Source organism: Silurus meridionalis, chromosome 14 (assembly GCF_014805685.1).
Source record: "Silurus meridionalis isolate SWU-2019-XX chromosome 14, ASM1480568v1, whole genome shotgun sequence".
Lineage (NCBI taxonomy): Eukaryota > Metazoa > Chordata > Actinopteri > Siluriformes > Siluridae > Silurus > Silurus meridionalis.
This window is the reverse complement of record NC_060897.1, coordinates 7,379,125-7,398,435: the sequence shown is the minus strand read 5'-3', so window position 1 is coordinate 7,398,435 and position 19,311 is coordinate 7,379,125. Positions and strand designations below refer to the sequence as shown.

At 36.5% G+C, this 19,311-nt stretch overlaps 1 protein-coding gene across 1 annotated transcript in view; it reads left to right on the top strand.

The window, feature by feature from the left end:
• Nucleotides 1–18,646, top strand: part of crhr1 (corticotropin releasing hormone receptor 1) — a 132,078-nt gene extending 113,432 nt beyond the window's left edge. Inside the window, exons 9-14 of the mRNA XM_046866691.1 lie at nucleotides 1,178–1,238; nucleotides 3,056–3,128; nucleotides 4,284–4,369; nucleotides 7,757–7,892; nucleotides 10,381–10,422; nucleotides 17,276–18,646. Of these exons, the coding sequence (XP_046722647.1) occupies nucleotides 1,178–1,238; nucleotides 3,056–3,128; nucleotides 4,284–4,369; nucleotides 7,757–7,892; nucleotides 10,381–10,422; nucleotides 17,276–17,416 (539 nt within the window). The 3' untranslated portion in view covers nucleotides 17,417–18,646. The remainder of the gene's footprint in view (nucleotides 1–1,177; nucleotides 1,239–3,055; nucleotides 3,129–4,283; nucleotides 4,370–7,756; nucleotides 7,893–10,380; nucleotides 10,423–17,275) is intronic.
• Nucleotides 18,647–19,311: the final 665 nt, after the last annotated feature.

The window sequence follows — 19,311 nt, the reverse complement described above, 5'->3', positions numbered from 1 at the left end:
CTACAGAATCAGATCGCAGAGAGCGTACACTTCATAATATTTTTGTCTCTATTATAGTGTGGGCGTATGTTAGATTTAGCCAGATGTGCTCAATCAGTAGTTGGTACAATGCAGCAGGAAATGTGTGAGTTGGTGTTTGAGTCGGACATGTTTGGAGGCTACAGTGGCTGCTGGGAATCAGCCTGACACACATACTCATGATAGATCTGTTTTTTTTCTTTCATTTTTATTTGGCATGAGTCACTCTTGAAGTTTAGTAGATCATGGAAATGTCATAAGACGAGATAGAAAAATCAATAAGCATATCGTTCTTAATCACAATCTACAGGAGGGTTTGTAGTAAACCAGAAGTACAATTACATTTATAATTGTTCATTAAAACTGTATGTATCATGGACTGGAAAATGCATTATAAAATATTTCTTGTTAGGAAAACACTGTTTGGACTATCTGGTTGTACTGTTCAGAAGGGTTGAGGTCAGGGCTCTATAGGAGACCACTCAAAATCTTCCACTCCAACTCATGTGAACCATATCTTTATGGAGCGTGCTTTGTGCACAGGGGTATTGTCATGCTGGAACAGTTTTGGGTCTTCTAGATCAAGTGAAGAAAAAATGGAGAGTTACTAGACATCCTGTACAGTTTTGCGGGAAGGAACCACATAATTCTGAAAAATCAGGTGTCCCAAAACTAGTCCAAATTGGAGTCAAAATTGTGTGACTGTATATTAACGCTTAGAGTTTTAAAAAAATACAGGCTTGGAATGTATTTATTTATACAATACAAATTTTTATGTTTCCTTTTTGCGAGTGAAGTATTTTAAATTCTGATTACTAAAAATTGTAATAAAAAAATAAATTAATTAATAAAAAAAAAATAAAATAAAAAAAGGGTTCCTTACACGATACCTCCAGAAAGATATTCGAAGCAAAAAAAAAAATTTAATTTCCATGGCAGTTTGGCGAAACATTTAGAGTCGAGCAGCTATATTTCTAGATTAAGATTTTTGTGTGTTTTGTAACTTGAATGTGGCAAGTGGCTGCTATTTTTACCCATCAATATCTAACCAAAATGGTACCCCTAATTACTGGCATGTTCATTACAGTAATTGCGTTGTTTAATGCTCAGCTGTAAAAATAATGCAAGTGGCTGGCATTTGTTTTTTTTATTCCCGCAGGTATTCCTTTTCCGATAATCGTTGCATGGGCCATCGGTAAGCTGCACTATGACAATGAAAAGTAAGTGCCCTTTGTGCTTGAGTTCTCCTGCTCTTTTGACATATATCTATCTATTTATCTCTGTCTCTCTCGCTTCCTCTCTCACATGCACACATAAACAAAACCTCCTCTGAGCAACAATAAAAGCCTAATTATCCTTTAGATTGCCCTGTAATTACCTTCAGCACATGGTGACCGTGGATACAAATGACAAACTGCAGTCATTTTCAAGTTTCAGTTCACGCCATTAGGTTCGTAATCCTGCCTGATGCGCTGGTCTTTTTTTTCATTCGAACAGCACCCCAATTCCGAGATGTTTCAAACTTCAGTCGACTGCAATTTAATATTTATAATAGTTCAATTATAAATGATATCTGTGGCCAAAAAAAAAAAAAATTATTTATGTATTTATTTATTTTTATTATACAATACATTTAAGATACAGATGAAGCAACTACCGATGCAATGCAATACACTTCACCGTATTTAAGATGCAGTGCAATGATTTTGCATGGCCCTTTAATAAAAAAGGCCTTTGCAGTCTACTTCTGCCATTTTAATTTATATTCTATGTGAGTCTCAGGGCACGCCTCGGTCTCCGTAGTATTGTGATGCATCATATTCACATTGGAATCAGGTTTATTGGCCAAGTGGCTCTAACTTGCAGCACATTCTTTCCAGCTCGGTCCCTCTGCCTGGCCAATTGGTATAAATCCTTTTTTTTACTTAGTGTCCAACTTCTTATACAGCTCCTCATATGCCTCATCCTTCGCTTTCGCCACATCCCTTTTGACCTGCTGCCGTATCCTTTTGTACTCCTGCCTAATTTACTCATCTCTCTGCCGATCCTAATTCTGTTTCGCCAACCTCCTTCTCCTTATGCTTTCATGTACTTCCTCATTCCACCACCACGTCTCACCACGTCAGTGGTGCTGAGAGAACACACTTAAGAAATAATTTAGAATAATGATGTACTGTGATACAAATGCCAAATTGTATCCAATGCATATTTTAAAATCAGTGTATCACAGTGTTAACTTCTATGCTGATGCACCAATGCGAATCAGTGAATCTTACCCTCCCTAATATATAGTAATGACTAGGCCAGACTTCTTGCTTTAGATTATCTTTTGAAGTGCGACACATATAGCAACACAATAAGTAAATTCCCATGCAGGGACCATCTGCAAATGGGTTAGCATTTAAAGCTGCTCTGTAATTGATTTTGGCACTTAGCGTGCATTGCCTTTTCATAGTTTTGACCTCCCAGAATCTTTGCTGCCAGCCAATCGTTTCATCTGCATTACACTGGAGAGCTGAGTCACCACTGCGCACACTTACCCAAAAGCCAGATACCCACATGGGATGAGTCGGTCCGCATCTGAACCTGTCAATCTGCAATCTCTTCCAAACACAATCTGTATATTGGACAAACTTCTATGTCTGTAAATTAATTCCCAAATAAGCAGAGACTAATCAATAAACAAATCGGACGATATTTTAGCTCAAGGGCCAGCTTTAATATGTCCTACTTTGTTCTTCAAAGGCTCCTTCTTTCGAGTCCAACATTTTGTGACGTTTGATAAAAAATTAAATAAAAGGTTTTTTGAATGTTTTTTTTCTTCCTGTATAGTAGTCACTTGTTGGATTTGATCTATCTTCATGCAAGTGCCAGTATAAATATGGCAGGTGTTTTAGCCATGCATAACCAAATGCGGTTAAGGATTGAAAGAAGTGAACTTGATTTCAAACTCATGTAAGGATTTGGGAATGTGAAGTTTTCCTGCTTTTTACTGAATGAGGTTCATTGGCTTGTTTTTTATTCCGTGTGGCTGTAGATGCTGGTTTGGAAAGCAAGCTGGTGTTTATACCGACTACATCTACCAGGGTCCTATGATTCTTGTTCTTCTGGTAAGTTGTTCATTAAAGGAGCTTACGATTGCATGGAATGTCTTTGGATGCAGTAGCATAAAATTTTCCCTTTGGATAATCTAGACAACTTAATACCTGTTCCAGCATGACAGTGTCCTTGTGCACAATGTGATTTATTTAAAGAAATGATTTGCATGGGTTGAAGTAGAAGCTCTTTAGTTGCCTGCTATTGAGTTCTGATCTCAACCCTACTGAACACCTTTGAAAGAATTTGAATGCTGACCACACCCCCGGCCTCCTCAACTTATATCAGTACCCTAACTTTACAAATGCCCTTGTGGCTGAATGAGACAAATAATCGTGACAAGCACACTCCAAAAATTTGTGGAACATCTTCCCAGAAGAGTGAGGGTTACCGTGTAACAGTAAATAGGGACTAAATGTGGAACTGATTGTTTAAAAAACACATACAAATCTTATAGGCGGTTGTCCACAAATTTGTGTCCCTGTAGTGTATCTGTATTGTAACTACAGTTTAGTATAATTTGCATAATACAACAAAATTAATCACAAATGAAAACTGTGTTAATAATGTTAGTGAAATGTTTGAATGCAACCTTTAAATAAGCAATTCAGGTAAGAAAAAAATCAAGTTTGTGTACTGGAACATTCTGTTTGCAATCATTCAGATGTTGACAATTCAGGGAGAATCACAAAGAAAGTGATAACAAGCACAGATATGAAAGAACTCAATTGTGCTAAAGCAGATTATGTTTTTTTTTTTGGAGGGGGTGTATGAAAAACCTTGTATCTCTAAAACAGCTTTTTTACAGAAAAGGTGTGTGACAGAGCCCATTTTCAACATTGGTGAATTACTTTTTATTTCATGTAGCACATTTGACACTTGACATTGTCGCTTTAAAAATAAGAAAAGTTTTTAGATCTAGGCCCCTGATGAACAAACCAGATGCAACAGTGGCAACAAAAAACTGCCTTAGACAGCATGAAGAAGAAATCTCGAGACATCCAATATTTGAAAATGGGTAAAAAAAAAAAAAATAGCCTTTTGTTTTTGTCTGGGTTATTACTATGTCATGTATTTATTAATTAATGAATTATTAAATAGGTCAATATAAAAAGTATTTCATTACTATAATTAACTGCAATTTTCTCACACTTTTCCTTTTTCACCAGATCAACTTTATTTTCCTTTTCAACATTGTGAGGATCCTGATGACCAAGCTAAGAGCCTCCACCACATCGGAGACCATTCAGTACAGGTAAGCTAATGAGAGGCCAGGATTAGAGAAGAGAAGCCTGGGGTTTAAATCAAAAATAGTTTGTTATTAGTTAGTTTCTGTACAGATTAGTTACAGTTGGTGTTGATGTTGTGTTTAATGCTGAAAATAAACCTTAGGTTATATACATTATATCATCACTGTCAGAGTGCAGAAACAATTAAATGCAATTAGCATGTAGCTATTAGTGCAAATAGCTAATTAAACTTAATATTAATGAAGACAATTAAATTAGAACAGAATAAACCTTTAAATAATATTTCAGACATTCTTAAATATTTAAATCCCTGTCACCAAGGAGCTCCTGTTTCAGTGATTCGTGGAAATTTAAACTTAAATCTGTTACAGTGGTGGTTGAATTTATTCATGCACAAAAATATTAGTTAAAAGCTTCTCTTTTTTAAAATTTTTTACATTATCATAAGGGGCTGTATATTAAATTGGGAGAAAACCGGTAGTTGTATGTAAAATAAAACATTGAGCATCCCCATATAACCAAAATTCCATGATCCTTGTTTCATAACACCTCTTCGACTGCGAGATTGGTAGTCGAATCATGCTCCTTCTATTGAAGCATCAAATCTTTGACTATTTGGGATCACTATGATTCTCTATGACTTTAATAATCTTTTTGTAGCAGAAGTAGATTGTCATTTGCATGCAGTCCTTGGTCTTCAACAACGACCCATAGTGCTGCTGCCCAGAGTAGAATATATTGTGCATATTAACAGAATTTGTGTGCCAGGAGTAGGATACATGTAAATACATTATAGACAGAGGTGGAAAGTAACAAAATACAAATACTGCATTACTGTACTTAAGTAGATTTTTCTGGTACTTTCCTTCACTATTTATTTTGGTGAACAACTTTTTTACCTTCACTCATAAATTTTTTTACACAAATATCTGTACTTTCTACTTCTTACATTTTCAAACCAGGCTCATTACTTTAGTTTAATGTATTTGGTGACATGACTTATTGCGTGCCGTTTTCAGACCACCAACCTGGCTTGGCTATCACACATCACAGACGTAGGCTAGTTTACAAGCTAACATCATTTAAATTAAATTTAAATTAATCATCCAGAAGGCAACAATAAGGGTTATGTATGTAACCCTAGTTCCTGTTTATTTCTACAGTACATAGGATTTTCATTTGATTTTTGAAAGTATCATAATGGTGCACTTTCCTTTTTATTGAACAAATCATACTTCTTTTGACATTTTACAGAGAATATCGACACCCTCTGTGATTTCCAACAACTTTCCAACAACAAAACATTGTAAACCATATGGACAAAAGTATTGGGACCCCTGACATTTCCAGCCATCTGTGGTTCTTGTCCAAAATGTTACCACAAAGTTGGAGGCACACAATTGAACAGGATGTCTTTGGATGTGGTAGCATTCACTTCAATAGAAGCACAATAGTTTGTTGACCCCCCTAAGTGACCCCAAAATGCCGCTTGGAGATGTCTTTTTTATTACAGGTTAAAAATGCCTTTGTGGTGTCGAGGCCTGGGATGCAATCAGAGTTCTAATTCATCCCATAGGTGTTCAATGGGGTTGAAGTCAAGATCAAGCAACTTAAGATCTTCCACTCCAACCTATGTAAACCATATCTTCATGGAGATAGCTTTGTGCATAGGGGCTGAAACAGGTTTGGGCCTTGCATTAACCAGAAACATGTGCATCTGGTGTTCATTGGGACCAAAACAACTCAGCTTTTTCATCTGTCGAGTTTGGTTCCAGTGAATTATCAAAAAAAAGGACTATTTTAGAGAAATCTAATCTTCACTTTTAAGTATAATTGAGGGTATTTGATGTTATGTCAGTTGGTTATTAAAGGGGATTTGAGAAGTAGTAGTTGTAAAAAAAGACATGTTTTCTTTTACACTGTCATTCATCCTGTGAGTCCTGTGTGATGCACATGACAGACTGTAGTTATTATTCATGCACTTGCCAGGAACATTCAGTGTCCTGTGGCAAAATAATTCATGGGGTTCAAACCAAATCTATATTAGTGTCACTGTGTTGAACACTCTGTGTGACATCCATCTTAACATCGTCAGGTTGGAGAGCTTTGCATTGATCTTTATCATCTCTCGCATGCAGCCGACAATTAAATTCCTTCCGTGTAATCTGATTGATTCATTTGACAATCATTTAATGATAGTCATTTAGCCCTGTCATTTTCAATAATTACATTGTAGGACAACAGCCTTCCTTGCTCATTATGCACCCTACAATTCTCTATTGGATTCTAATCAAGGAGGTTTTTGTTAGTTGTTGTTCATTTTGTAATTTTTTTTTCTCCCTAGTCAGTTATTGTGCAGAACTCCACTTACACTGTTTTGCTTCTGCAAAAAATAAATCCAATTAGACACCTAGTGGTGCGGATTTTTGTGCATCCAACTAACAAGGTTCCTTTTCAATCCTTTCAATATCAAATAAGAGTTAAGACGCTACATTTAGAAGCTCACAGGTCTTAGTTGCAGAGCGCAGGTACATTTGCAAACACCTTCATCTCATTTTCTAGGCAGCTGAAAGATTCAAACTGACAGTTTGTTAGGCTTGCGCACTTTTCCATTCATTCTGCGAAAAAATGACAGACTTCCTCTGGAACAATCTGATCACCTTGCTCAGAGGTGTCAGGCTGTTGCACTTAAGGTTCAATAAAAGGTTTGCATGTGTTGTTACAAAATAAACCCAACCCTAGCTCATTTGCTTGCAAGGTCTATAGAGGAATGCTCTTTTCAAATTGCATCCTCGGGGAATAGTTTCAGAGAAGTTTTGCTCGTCAGTGCAATCATTAATGGCTCCCTGGCTGTAAATTTGGTTTTCATATTTAATATCCAGAGAACAGGGTTGCAAAACATTTAACATACACTACATGGCTAAAAGGTTCACACTCTACCACAATAGTTTTAGGTGCTTGTTGAACTCATTCTAGATTCATTGGATTGAGGTTAGGTGTAATTGTAGACAATTCAAGATCTTCCTCTCCAAACTTAACACACCATGGAGCTCACTTTGTTCACAGGTGCTCTGTCATGCTAGAATGGGGTTGGTTATGTTATAATGTTACAAAATACAGTGGCATTCAAAATGTTTTTTTTTTTTTTTATCAGCAATGGCCATGAAGACATGAACTAATTTAATAGTTTGCCTAAATTTCTGTACTGTCTGACATATTTCCATTGTCCTACCTAGTCAACATCACTTGGAATCAGTAATTCAACTCAGAACTTACTGCTTAGGCCTTTCATCACATAGCACAAGCAAATGCAAATAGTTCATTTTGAACAAGTCTTTAAAACGGACCAGACAGTGCCCTTTAAATACATTTTCTTATATGTGTTGTTATAGGAAAGCTGTGAAGGCCACTCTGGTCCTGCTGCCTCTTCTTGGCATCACCTACATGCTTTTCTTCGTCAACCCTGGAGAGGACGAGATTTCCCAAATAGTCTTCATCTATTTCAATTCGTTCCTTGAGTCATTTCAAGTAAGTTTCAAGTATATTATTGCATGTCCTGACAGAATTACAGTATAAAGAACATAAGTTATTTTTTGCTGGAAGTGTAATTCGGCCTGTCATCTGTCTCCATCAAACAGATTTAATGAATATAATGCTTTATTTGACAATATGACTCTCATCAGTGAAACATTTCCATAACGCTTGTGAAAGTCAGGCCTAATAATAAACTGTTTGCAGTTGGGCTTTTGCCATTTTGGAAAGTCGTGTTATTATTGGCTCTGGCTTGGCAAAGTCAGCTTGAATATGAAAGCAGTTAATGCATTCCTCCCGTCTCTTTTTTTTGTGCAGCTCTATAGAAGTGATTATGTTGGAGGTTATTGAGATATTGATTTTCAACATTGCCTTCAAAAGATCAGGGCCAAATGTGTTTTAGAAATGTGTTTTGTGTTCAGAAAGAAATTGCATAAGATATTTGTGTAATCCAACCCTCTATCGATTTAAAATAAAGTGTAATGGCACCATCAATGAAGCACATCTTCAACAAATATTCATACATCCTTACACTCACTAAGCACTTTATGAGGAACACCTGTCCACCTACTCATTCATGCAAAATTATCTAACGAGCAAGTTAGTTGGCAACACTGCAATACACTAAATCATTCAGATATGGACCAGCCACTTCTGGAATGTTGACAAAATAGGGAAATAAATCTCGGATCTCAGCGGTTTTGAGGATTCAAATTTTAGGATTTTCACAAGCAACAATCTCTAGAGTTTATTCAGAACGTGGCAATAAAGAAAACATTTTGATAAAGTTGCATGTTGATAAGGGAAGTCAACTGACAATGGCCAGACTGGTTAAAGCTAAACCATGTCAGGTTCCATTTCTGCCAGGCTGAGGCTGGGCAAAGGCTCATCAAAAGTGGGCAGGTGAAGACTGGAAAAACTTAGCTTGTTCTGACAACGCATACAGACTGTAGGGATGAGGCAAAGAGACGGTAGAGTTGGGATTTAGCAACAACTGTGTGAATCCTTGAACACAATCTGCCTTGTGTCAACAGTCCAGCCTGGTGGAGGTGGCGTAATGGTGTGAGGAATGGTTTCTTGGCACACGGTGTGACCTGATAATACCTATCAATTGTCACTTAAAATGAAGGAACATATTTGCATATGTATCCTTCCATGGCCACAATCTTCTAAATGACTAATTCCAGCATGAAAGCACACCATGTCGCAAAGCAAAAGTCATAGTTTAATAAACCTGATGATGAGTTCATTGTTCAGTGGCCACTTCTTAAGGTTTCTTCTTCATGCTATCTCAGGAACTTTTTCCTTGCCACAGTTTCCACTGGCTCACTTATTCCAGATAAACGTACAATTATAAAAAACAAACTTATTGTCACTAAACTTATACACTCTTTTATACAACTTCATTTTTGTAAAATGTTTTATTTTGTCCAAATAAAAAGTATTGGAATTGAATTGAATTCCCTCTCACTGTATCTGAAGCCAGGAGAACACCTCTGGGATGAGATTTCACCCTAAAAATCTGTAGGAATTGCCTGATGCAATCAAGTAAACACCAGAAGGAATCTCAGAAGGAATGTTTTCCACATATTGTGGAATCCATGCCATGAAGCAATAAAACTGTTTTTAGCAAGGGGGGGTCTCATCCAGTATTAGTCTAGTGTTTGTAATAAAGTGAATGGTGAAGGTTTAACTGTGCTTATAATTCTCTTTGGTCATGATTCTGTAGATTCGTTTAATAAAAAGTCTTCTATTTTTTATTATATTGGCATGTAGTGTACTGAACAGCCGTCATATCTAGTAATGAACTGTGCATTTTAAAAAGATTTATTTACAATTGAAAAATGATCAACAAATCAACATTATAAACATGTTGTGTCAAGAAATTATTTAGAGAACATTGTTAGAGGTATTATTGAAGCTTTTTATTTTTATTTTAGAAAAATGGCTATTGCCAGAATTATACATTTCCCACAACCCACAGGACTGTCACATGTCACACCACATGATTTTTTTTGCACATGATTTACATTAATAGTAATTAGCCCTTATGTATATTTACTCAGTTCACTGCAGTCTGTCTTTTGTTGTCGTTCCATGGTTGTTGTTGTAAATATTGTTATGCTTCATGCTCAGGTTATGGTTTTAAATTATTTATTGGTTTGCTTTTTGTTGTACATTTGCATTCTAATAAGTATATCTGCACTTGCATTCACCAAAAATAGTTGTGTTCATCCAAAACGTTTTTTACCTGCCTATAGTAGTGCTTTATATAATTAAAAACAAAGCATTTCATAATGGGTTATAGTTTTTGTTTTGCTAGTATTGCTAAGAAGAGGTCAAATTTACATTTACATTTATGTCCATTCTGGATGTCCACCTTTTTTGCAAGGATTTTAGTTATGTGAAACATATGCATGCGTTTTCTGGAAAATTACTATAAATGCATCCTAAAAATGGCTTCTTTCTCCACTTGTCTCTTTAGGGTTTCTTCGTGTCGGTGTTTTATTGCTTCCTGAACAGTGAAGTAAGTCTTTTTGCATTTCTCTCCTGCTCTCCTATTTCCTTCCTACTCATTTTACACAAGCAGAAGCCTGGCCTCACTGCAATCCCCCTCAACCACCACGCTGTCCCTCAGGGAGAATATTGCTAAAAACGCACTCTAAGTCAAAGCTGTCAAAAGAGTCTAAAGTGCAGTGCAAGCAAGCCTGAGTAATTTGGCCAGATTCCCTGGGCTTGACCTGTCTAATCAATAAGATCACATTAATCTCCAGTTCTTGCTCCTAGCTTTAGTCATTAACAAAGGTGGTCAATAATGATAAAAAATAGGACGGTCTTAAAATATTCATGCCCATGAAGAAATAATTACGATTTATGTTGATTATGAATCTTGCTTCACAATGCTAGTTATGGGCATATTCCTAATACGGGGTAAAAAGAGAAGCTACAGAGATCAAATGGCAGTTTAGACAGGATGAAGAATAATGATATGCTCTTAATCCTAGGTCGGTTTGAATCGATAGCAAAATCCAAAGGAAAGAAATCTAAGCAAAACATATCATCTAACCTCTGTGTCATATTAAAAGGACAAAAACGATGTCAACATCAGCTCTAACACTGATCCATTTTCATTACCCAGCAATATGATATAGAGGTTGACCTCAAACACAGTATCAGACTAAAAATCTCCCAGGTTCATATTTGACCATGGGCTTGGATTACTGTCTTTGTGGTATTTTGAGTATCTGTTTGGGTTCTCGCTCCAATGCCCCAAACTATGCTAGTAGGTAAATTTGCAGCTCAAATTAATATAATGAATGAATAAAGCTTTCCAGACCTGCCAGATTCATCCCGGTGCTCTATTTTTCAATAGAGTGCTCATCAGTTTGAAACTATTTCCTGCCACTGAGGATGGCTCTACAAGGATAGCCTAAAGATACTTGAGATTACTGTGGATGCTAGCATTTAGTAACCATGAAGATGGATTTGCAATCAATAAGAACAGTTTGGCTACAATGGGTTAGGGCTACAATTTCCACGAACAGTTTCCATCAGTGAACAGTCGATAACACAATGGACTCCACGATAAAGTTATAGTAAACTTTATGCTTGCATGATTTCAACCACATAGTGGATACTTGTAGAAAGGAATTACAGTGGAACCCGGTTATGTCGATGTCCAAGGGGGTCGCCAAAAAGCATCGAGATAACCGATGATCGAGATAAACGAAAATCAAAATGGTTAATATATTAACGTGCTTGAAATTTCTTTATGTACATGATGTGCGTTAATAAATGAGAATGTGCATGCACGTGTTTTTGAAGGGTTTTTTACACAACAGCATTGCCGCAATTTGTTTGATGAAGGCATGCTATAAAAATACATACAGTACATGTTTATCTGTCAGGAATCCACCTGCCACGCCCCCTTCGGCCCCCTTCAGCATGTCAGGTGCTTTCTCGGCCGCTTTCTCTGAAGCTCCGCTTCAATCGCGCACATATGGTGCTCGTTTATCATCATCACCAGCTCCTATTTAAACTTCCACACTCTCACTGTCCGTTATTGTTGGTATATGTTGGTTCACGGCGGTCGTTGTTATCGCTCATGTGTATCCCGGTACGTGTCTTCCCACCGGCACTCTCTCAACGGCTGCTCTTTTCTTCCCAATGCACATCGCGGATTCCCCCCCGATCCTGCCGGTGTTCATTCTATGCTTTTGCTGCTCATCCCACGTTCCGCGCCGCCAAGCGCGGCTTTCGCCTCCCGTTCATCGCATAACATTTAACAACAAAAGGCATATGTGCACTAACTAACAGCAGAGATTCACCAGTATACAATACAACACCTGTAGCAGCTGTAAGGCTTGATTTTTCCGCCACTTTCGCGAGTTCTTCTGCGGCTGCACCGAGATAACCGACGTTAAATGGCAATTTTTCCCCCCCTTGTGCTCGAGATATCAGGGTTCGGCGACATAAAAGAATCGACATAACCGATAAAAAATGCTAAGACAAAGCGAGAATTTGGCGGTTCCACTTCAAAAACGTCGACTTAATAGGGTTGTCGAGATAATCGAGGTCGAGATAAGCGGGTTCCACTGTATTTATAATTGAACTATCTGCTCAATTTTAATTTATTGAACAAATCTATTTCTTTCTGTAAAGATACTTTGTCACAGTGTCTGTTGTTAAAAGAGCTATATAAATTGAATTAACTGAATAGAATTTTTTAGACCCAGTAAACCTATTTAAGTTCAATAACTTCTATGTCCACAACTTCGATGTCCCCTCTCCACCCCTATTTCAAATCATCTAAACAGATTTTGTATTCCCCTCTTCATGAAGATTCCTTCTGATATGTTTTTTTCAACTTGTCCTGACTCCTTGGAAAATCTTTTTCATTCTTCTAGACCTATCTGTTATAACACTTCCAGATGTCACACAACATGTCCTTCATTGGCTCTCAAGGCAGAAAGGACATTACCTTTAAATTTAATCTAATTTCTTATAAAGTTCTGGTCAAATAATTGCATATTGGTGCGAATGTGTTAGATTTATGTCAAGCCAGTTCACACTACAGCTTTGTTTAATGTGTAGTTCTGATTCGTCAAAAGCAACTCAGCGGTTTTCTTTGGAAGCAGCTGTGACAGTAAATCTCACATGGTCTGTCTGACTACTCGATTCTGATTGGCTGGAAGGTAATCAGAATCGAGTAGTCTGACCCTTAAATCTAACCGTTGAAGGAAAATGTAAACTATATGAACAGATTATGGTTAAGATGATTTAAAATGAAAGATCTTAGGTGGGGTGCTAAAGAGCTGTGACCTCAACCCTTTGGGATAAATTGGAACACTGACTGCACCCCAGGCCTTCTCAACCTACATCAGCCCCTGACTTTAATTTCATTATTTAATAAATGTTTAATTTAATAAATTATCTCAAGGGAACACAAATCCCCACAAGCACATTCCATAATCTAGTAGAATATCTTCCCAAAAGAGTGGAGTTTATTGGAACATCAAATGCCCACAAACTTCTGTAGTGTCATACCCAAACATATAGTGTAGTTTCTGTCAGTGATCACCTTTATTAATGATTGAGCTTGCTTATAAACCACTGTAACCATAGTAACATAGAGTCATAGTCGCATACAAAGTGAGACAACTGCTGTGAACATTTCCTAATGACTTTACTGAGGTAAATGAATGAGTTCAGTTTATTTTCTGATTTTGAAAAATGGACAGAGGAACAAGATGAATTTGATGAACTGGAGAAGAAAAGTTCAAATGAGAAATATAGCAAAGCACGGCATAATTAATTAACACCAACAGCTTCATTATAAGTCGAGCCATGGCACAGATGCACATAATTCATACACACACACACACATAATCTGTCTCTCCCTCTTTCAAAAAACTCTTTTAAGTTAGTATAAACACTACTTTATCTTTGTGAATGATTCAGAGCAGTCAGAAATATAGATCCTTATTTAATATAACTAATTAGAATAAACCGCTATTTTTTATCCATTCAGCCAAACATCAGTGACATCTTTAATTTATTACTGTTGGCAAATTACCATTGTGTAGTGCGATAATGCTAGGTGGAAGCGATTATGGCTGTTTGCGAATGTGCCCTGCATTAAAATCGTGTAACACACACCTATCTGTAGATTATCCCTTACTTAATTTACTAATTTTAATACTTTTAGAGTTTCTAAAACAACAGCTCACACAAGGAATCATATGTTGTTGCAATAACAGTATTAAAACTGTTTCTGATGGTTGATGTTTAACAATGTCATGATCAGAGATCAACTGGAAAGTATTTTTTCCTTATTCCTAATTTGTGCATGCTATCTAAGGACCATAGTCATATAAGCAATGAAACTGTAAGAGATCAGATCTAGATTGCCAAACCCACTGTAGGTCATAATTATCATATATAATTTAGAAACGAACGCTGCCAAAGCTCTGAATACCAGTCAGCTCTAGATCACTGATTTCAACTATTCCACTTGGATTATCTTAATAGTCAATAGTTAAAATTTTCCACATCCTGGACTGAATATTTAAGAGTTTTAAACTTTAAAACTTTTTTCTTTTTTTTTCAAAAATTATGCCAGTATAATTTCTAAATAGACTGGGTTTTTTTTTGCCCAGGAGCCCAATACTCCAGCACTAAACTAATAAACATGCAATCATTGCCATGATTCTTGTGTGCACAATGTGTACTGTATCACTTTGTCATACAGATGTTTGTGCTATTCACACCAATTCTGCAAAAAGAACTACAAAATCGTTGTTTTCTTTGCTTGTGTAGCAATCGATTTCACCCTCTTTAACTTCTAAAAAAATGCCCAAACTGCATTGAGCAAACAACTTAGCATTACTGCGAGAAAATAGTATTATTTTCCAACATGTTCTCTCTCTTTCTGATCTACCTTCCTACATATCTGTCAAACATTTTCCCCCAGAGAAAAAAACACAACACACAGCTGTCTTCCCCATTATGGCCTCGCTAGCTGAGGACACATTTAAAGGTCACATGGAAATCGAGCTGACATTTTGCTTAACTCTCAGTAGAAAACTCGTGTAAACCAAAAAACATGACCTGATATGTAATTTGAGCTTTTTTTTTTTTTTATAACCCTCATCATTGTGTGCTTTTGAAAGTTTTAATTATCAGTGTGCGTGCTATTTTAATAGGACTCATTGGTCTTTAACGTCGACCTCTATTAACACTAACAGTCCTAACTCTTTAGCAGGGGTGCGATAACAGACAAACGAGATAAAATGATGCGAGTCCATGATCTGACACCAATAACAGAGGCAAAGCTCGAAATAAAGGGACCAAAATAACAAGGCACAGGTTTGCGTGTGTGATAAGACCAGGCAACAAAAGCGTACAACACAGGACATGGATATACATGGACATGGATATACATGGATATTTTTTTTTTTTACATTTTTTTTTACATACAATTCTGTGAGGTTTAGCCCTTGCTTCTTTATGCAGCTCTATGTCAAATTTTTATTTATTAAAGTGCAGTGCAATTACTCTTTTTTACAGTCATTGCACAGCACAGGTGCAACCAACAAATCCACACCAGAATCTTTAAGTATATTACAAATACTTCAATATAAACATTTCCTATGTGTTTCCAAAGAGTTTTATTTTATAAAACCATGAAGATGCTTTGCATACTTAGCATGCACTTGAAGTGTACAATTTCTTATTTTATTGTAAAACAAACAAAAAAAGCATTTATGCATTTTAGGTAAGTCCCAGCTGTAAGCCTACTCAGTCAAGTGTTTGAAATGCCAAAGCTTAAATAGAATGGACACCTCAAACCCTACAAATATAATCTAGATGGATTTTGGTAAATTCTTCATGCTCCTTTTATTACCTTTAAAGCCTCAGGAAGTAACAGAACACGGTGTTCTCTCATTATGATGTAAGGCATATTCAAATGATTGAAGATTGATGTTCCATGCTTTTCTTTCTGGTTTTCTTTCTTTCTTTCTTTCTTTCTTTCTTTCTTTCTTTCTTTCTTTCTTTCTTTCTTATTTTTTCCCTTTCCTTTTTTTAAATATCCAACCCAGGCATACAAAGATGGGTCAACATTTTAAAACACAAGAATATAAAATATACAGCATCATACTGTATATTGCTCTAGTGAGCAATATTCAAGCAGAACAAATTACACTTGCGTGGTATTACATTTTAATGTATTTTCATTTATAGATATTTTATTGAAACTCAGTTGCACACTTCTGTTTTGCCAGGAATCAGCATTTTCTGGGGCATGTATATATAAGGGTTGTTACAGTTTATGAAAAAGGTTGTGAAAACTAAAACTATCAGTAAAGATTTTTTGAACTAAATTAAAAAAAATACTAAAAATATAAATTAGAGTTTAATTTTAAGTTTAAGTTGAAATTTTAAGTGCTTTCGACTACCTATATATATAATCGGGCTTAATCCACCTTCTTATACCACCACTATTACGTCACAATTATAGAAACCATCAATACTTTACCAAAACCCAGAGGAATTTCGCATATGGAGGGTGAATACCATTTTACTAAAGCAAGCTCCAAACCACTACACTACAACCGCAACTGTGCCACCTACATCATCTGGAGCAGTTAAGAATCAATATTTGTCAACATGACAAAAACATAAATGTTAATAATATACATCATACTCAGAGATGCATACTCATAATTTGCACCACTCCTCAGAGGCTGTAAGCCAGTGGTACGGCTTGTAGGCACTGGTCTGGAAGTGGCGAACAAACCCTTTTCTGGGCTGAGACAAGCTAATTAGCTTCGGGGTAGCTAGCCTCCCCTCACGATGTCTAGCTTTTCTTGAAAATGTATTTATAACTTAGTTTTCAAATTAGTTTCTCTTCTAAATGAAACGAATAAACTGTTAGGAAAAAATTAATAAAATTTCAAGGAGCAAATATTGGAATTTAGGTTTTAAATGTAGGTCAGTGCTTCTGATAGAGTTTAGGCCAGCAGAGAAGGCTTTGCTGGCCCTGACGGCCCACCACTGTTAGAGAGTAGAAAGTGAGACTAAACTTAACTAAAAAACGAAAAACAAAAGTCATGGTCGGTGAAAACTTCCATTATTCGTTTGCTGAAAAAAAAATTTAAGTTGGAAATTGAATGCTACCACATCCAAAGATATCCATAACAATTGTGTGCCTCCAACTTTGAGGTAAAAATTTAGTTAAGAATCACATATGGCTCGAAAAGTTACTTGTCCATATACTTTTGTCTATACAGTGTATTTGATTAGATATCTTGTTCACTACATATTCTCTTAACTTAGTTAAACTCAGAAGTGATCCAGACCTCTCTGTCTCTCCCCAGGTCCGCTCTGCTGTTCGGAAGCGCTGGCACCGTTGGCAGGACAAGCACTCAATCCGGGCACGGGTGGCACGAGCCATGTCCATTCCCACCTCTCCCACTCGGGTTAGCTTCCACAGTATCAAACAGTCCTCAGCTGTCTGATCTTAACTAATCTCGAGCACCACAACTTTCCTTTCAGTGCCCCACCTCCACCCACCCATCCTTCACTGCTAAGCAAACCCAGGGAACGGCTGCAGTCCAAACAGGGTATAAGACCTTCAGTTGAATAATGGCCCAAAAGCGGTGTGCAAGCATAGACACAATTTCAGGACTCGTCTAGCAGAGCGTTGAAGAAAAGAGAAACGTAAGGAAGAACCTCGGAGCAGCAGTTACCCCTTGATCAACTGAGATGGTGGTGAGATTTGATCATCCTCTGCATAATAAAGGGTAGAAATTCCAAGCTCCATGAACATACTGTGGTGGGACCTGTTTAACTGTAATGGTCAGAATTGAATTTAATTACTTTTCCTTATCAGCTCTTTTTGTGTGAGGGATTATTGCTGGCTCAGCTTTATGTCAAATCAGGATGAAGTTGTTTCAGGAGCATGAAGCATGGAAGCATTGTGAGGAAGTCTGTCAAATACCGGCAGCTTCGACGCAAAGACTTTGCCGAACTTTGATGGTGGCACACCTTCCATTGGACCTGTTTCTCTGGGATTAATCAACTTTTTTGTTGTTGTTGTTATTAGATAGCTAAAGTCTTGTATGAAAGAAATGGGTATATGTTCAGAGAACTATATGGACCATCTCTCAAATCTAAAACAATAGCAGTTGTCTCAATCTGCCACCCTTTATCATAAGGAGTCATTTCAAACAGGAATACACAGTTGTGTCTTCTTTTTTGTTGCTGTTTTTAGTACAGGGATTCAGACAGTCAATTATCACAGAGAGGATACAAACATTTGTATCAGAAACAAACTTCTCAAATATTCTCCCACAATTTGTACCATTCCATTGGGCAAGTACTAAAAGAAAAGATTGCCAGCGATCATAGTAACCACAGTAAATTCTAGAAGTTGTCATATTGATTGTGATTTTTTTTTAGACGTATTCATTTATGAGGACCAATAGTATAATCTTAGATGCTAGAAAAATGTCTATGAAAATGAACACATTTGATTATTGCTCGCATTTTTTTTCCCCCATTATTGTATTATAGTATAGTTTCTTTTACTAAAACACTGTCAAGCAGCGATATGTCGTACTTGTAACGAATGTTCGTCTGTATTTTAGCACATTGTGAATTGGACCAGCCTCCAATCCAAAGAGCAGGAAGAATCGAATATTATCAGTCACTTTCCTGTTTTACCACTAGAAGGTTATAAAGTCATAACTAAAAAGAATATATATATATATATATATATATATATATATATATATATATATATATATATATATATATATATATATATATATAATATAACTAAACCTTAACCCCATGGGCAGCTGGACATATTCAATTACAATCCACCTTCCTGTTTCATTTAATACATTACTAACAGGCAAGCAAGGTACATACAAAACAGGCAGTGCTAAAAAAATGAAAAAGAGAGGAGGACAGGTAAAAAAATTATTTTCCAAAAATAACTTCAACCACACCAAAACATGCAGAGAAGTGTAAGAGGATTTTGTGTGTGTGTGTGTTTGAGAGTGTGTCTGCTTTAAATAGACACGGTTTCAGCATCCCAGCTTTAAAACCCTGTCAATTTGTACAGAATGTGAAACACAGTTTGACTTTGATCCCTTGAGCTTCTTATGCAGAAAGACAGAAAGTGTCTTTTACAACAAGGCATCATTATGTTTATTTGTGGAGAGGTTTTTCTTTCTTTCTTTCTTTCTTTCTTTCTTTCTTTTATTCTCAGACCAGCCTTTGCCATTTTTTTTTGTGATAAAGCATGATGATAAAACATTTAGGAGAGATATATATGAGATGGCACAAGATTAAAGCTGCCCTGCCACAGGGGTAAAAAAGAAATTCGGATCCCGTTGGGAGAGAA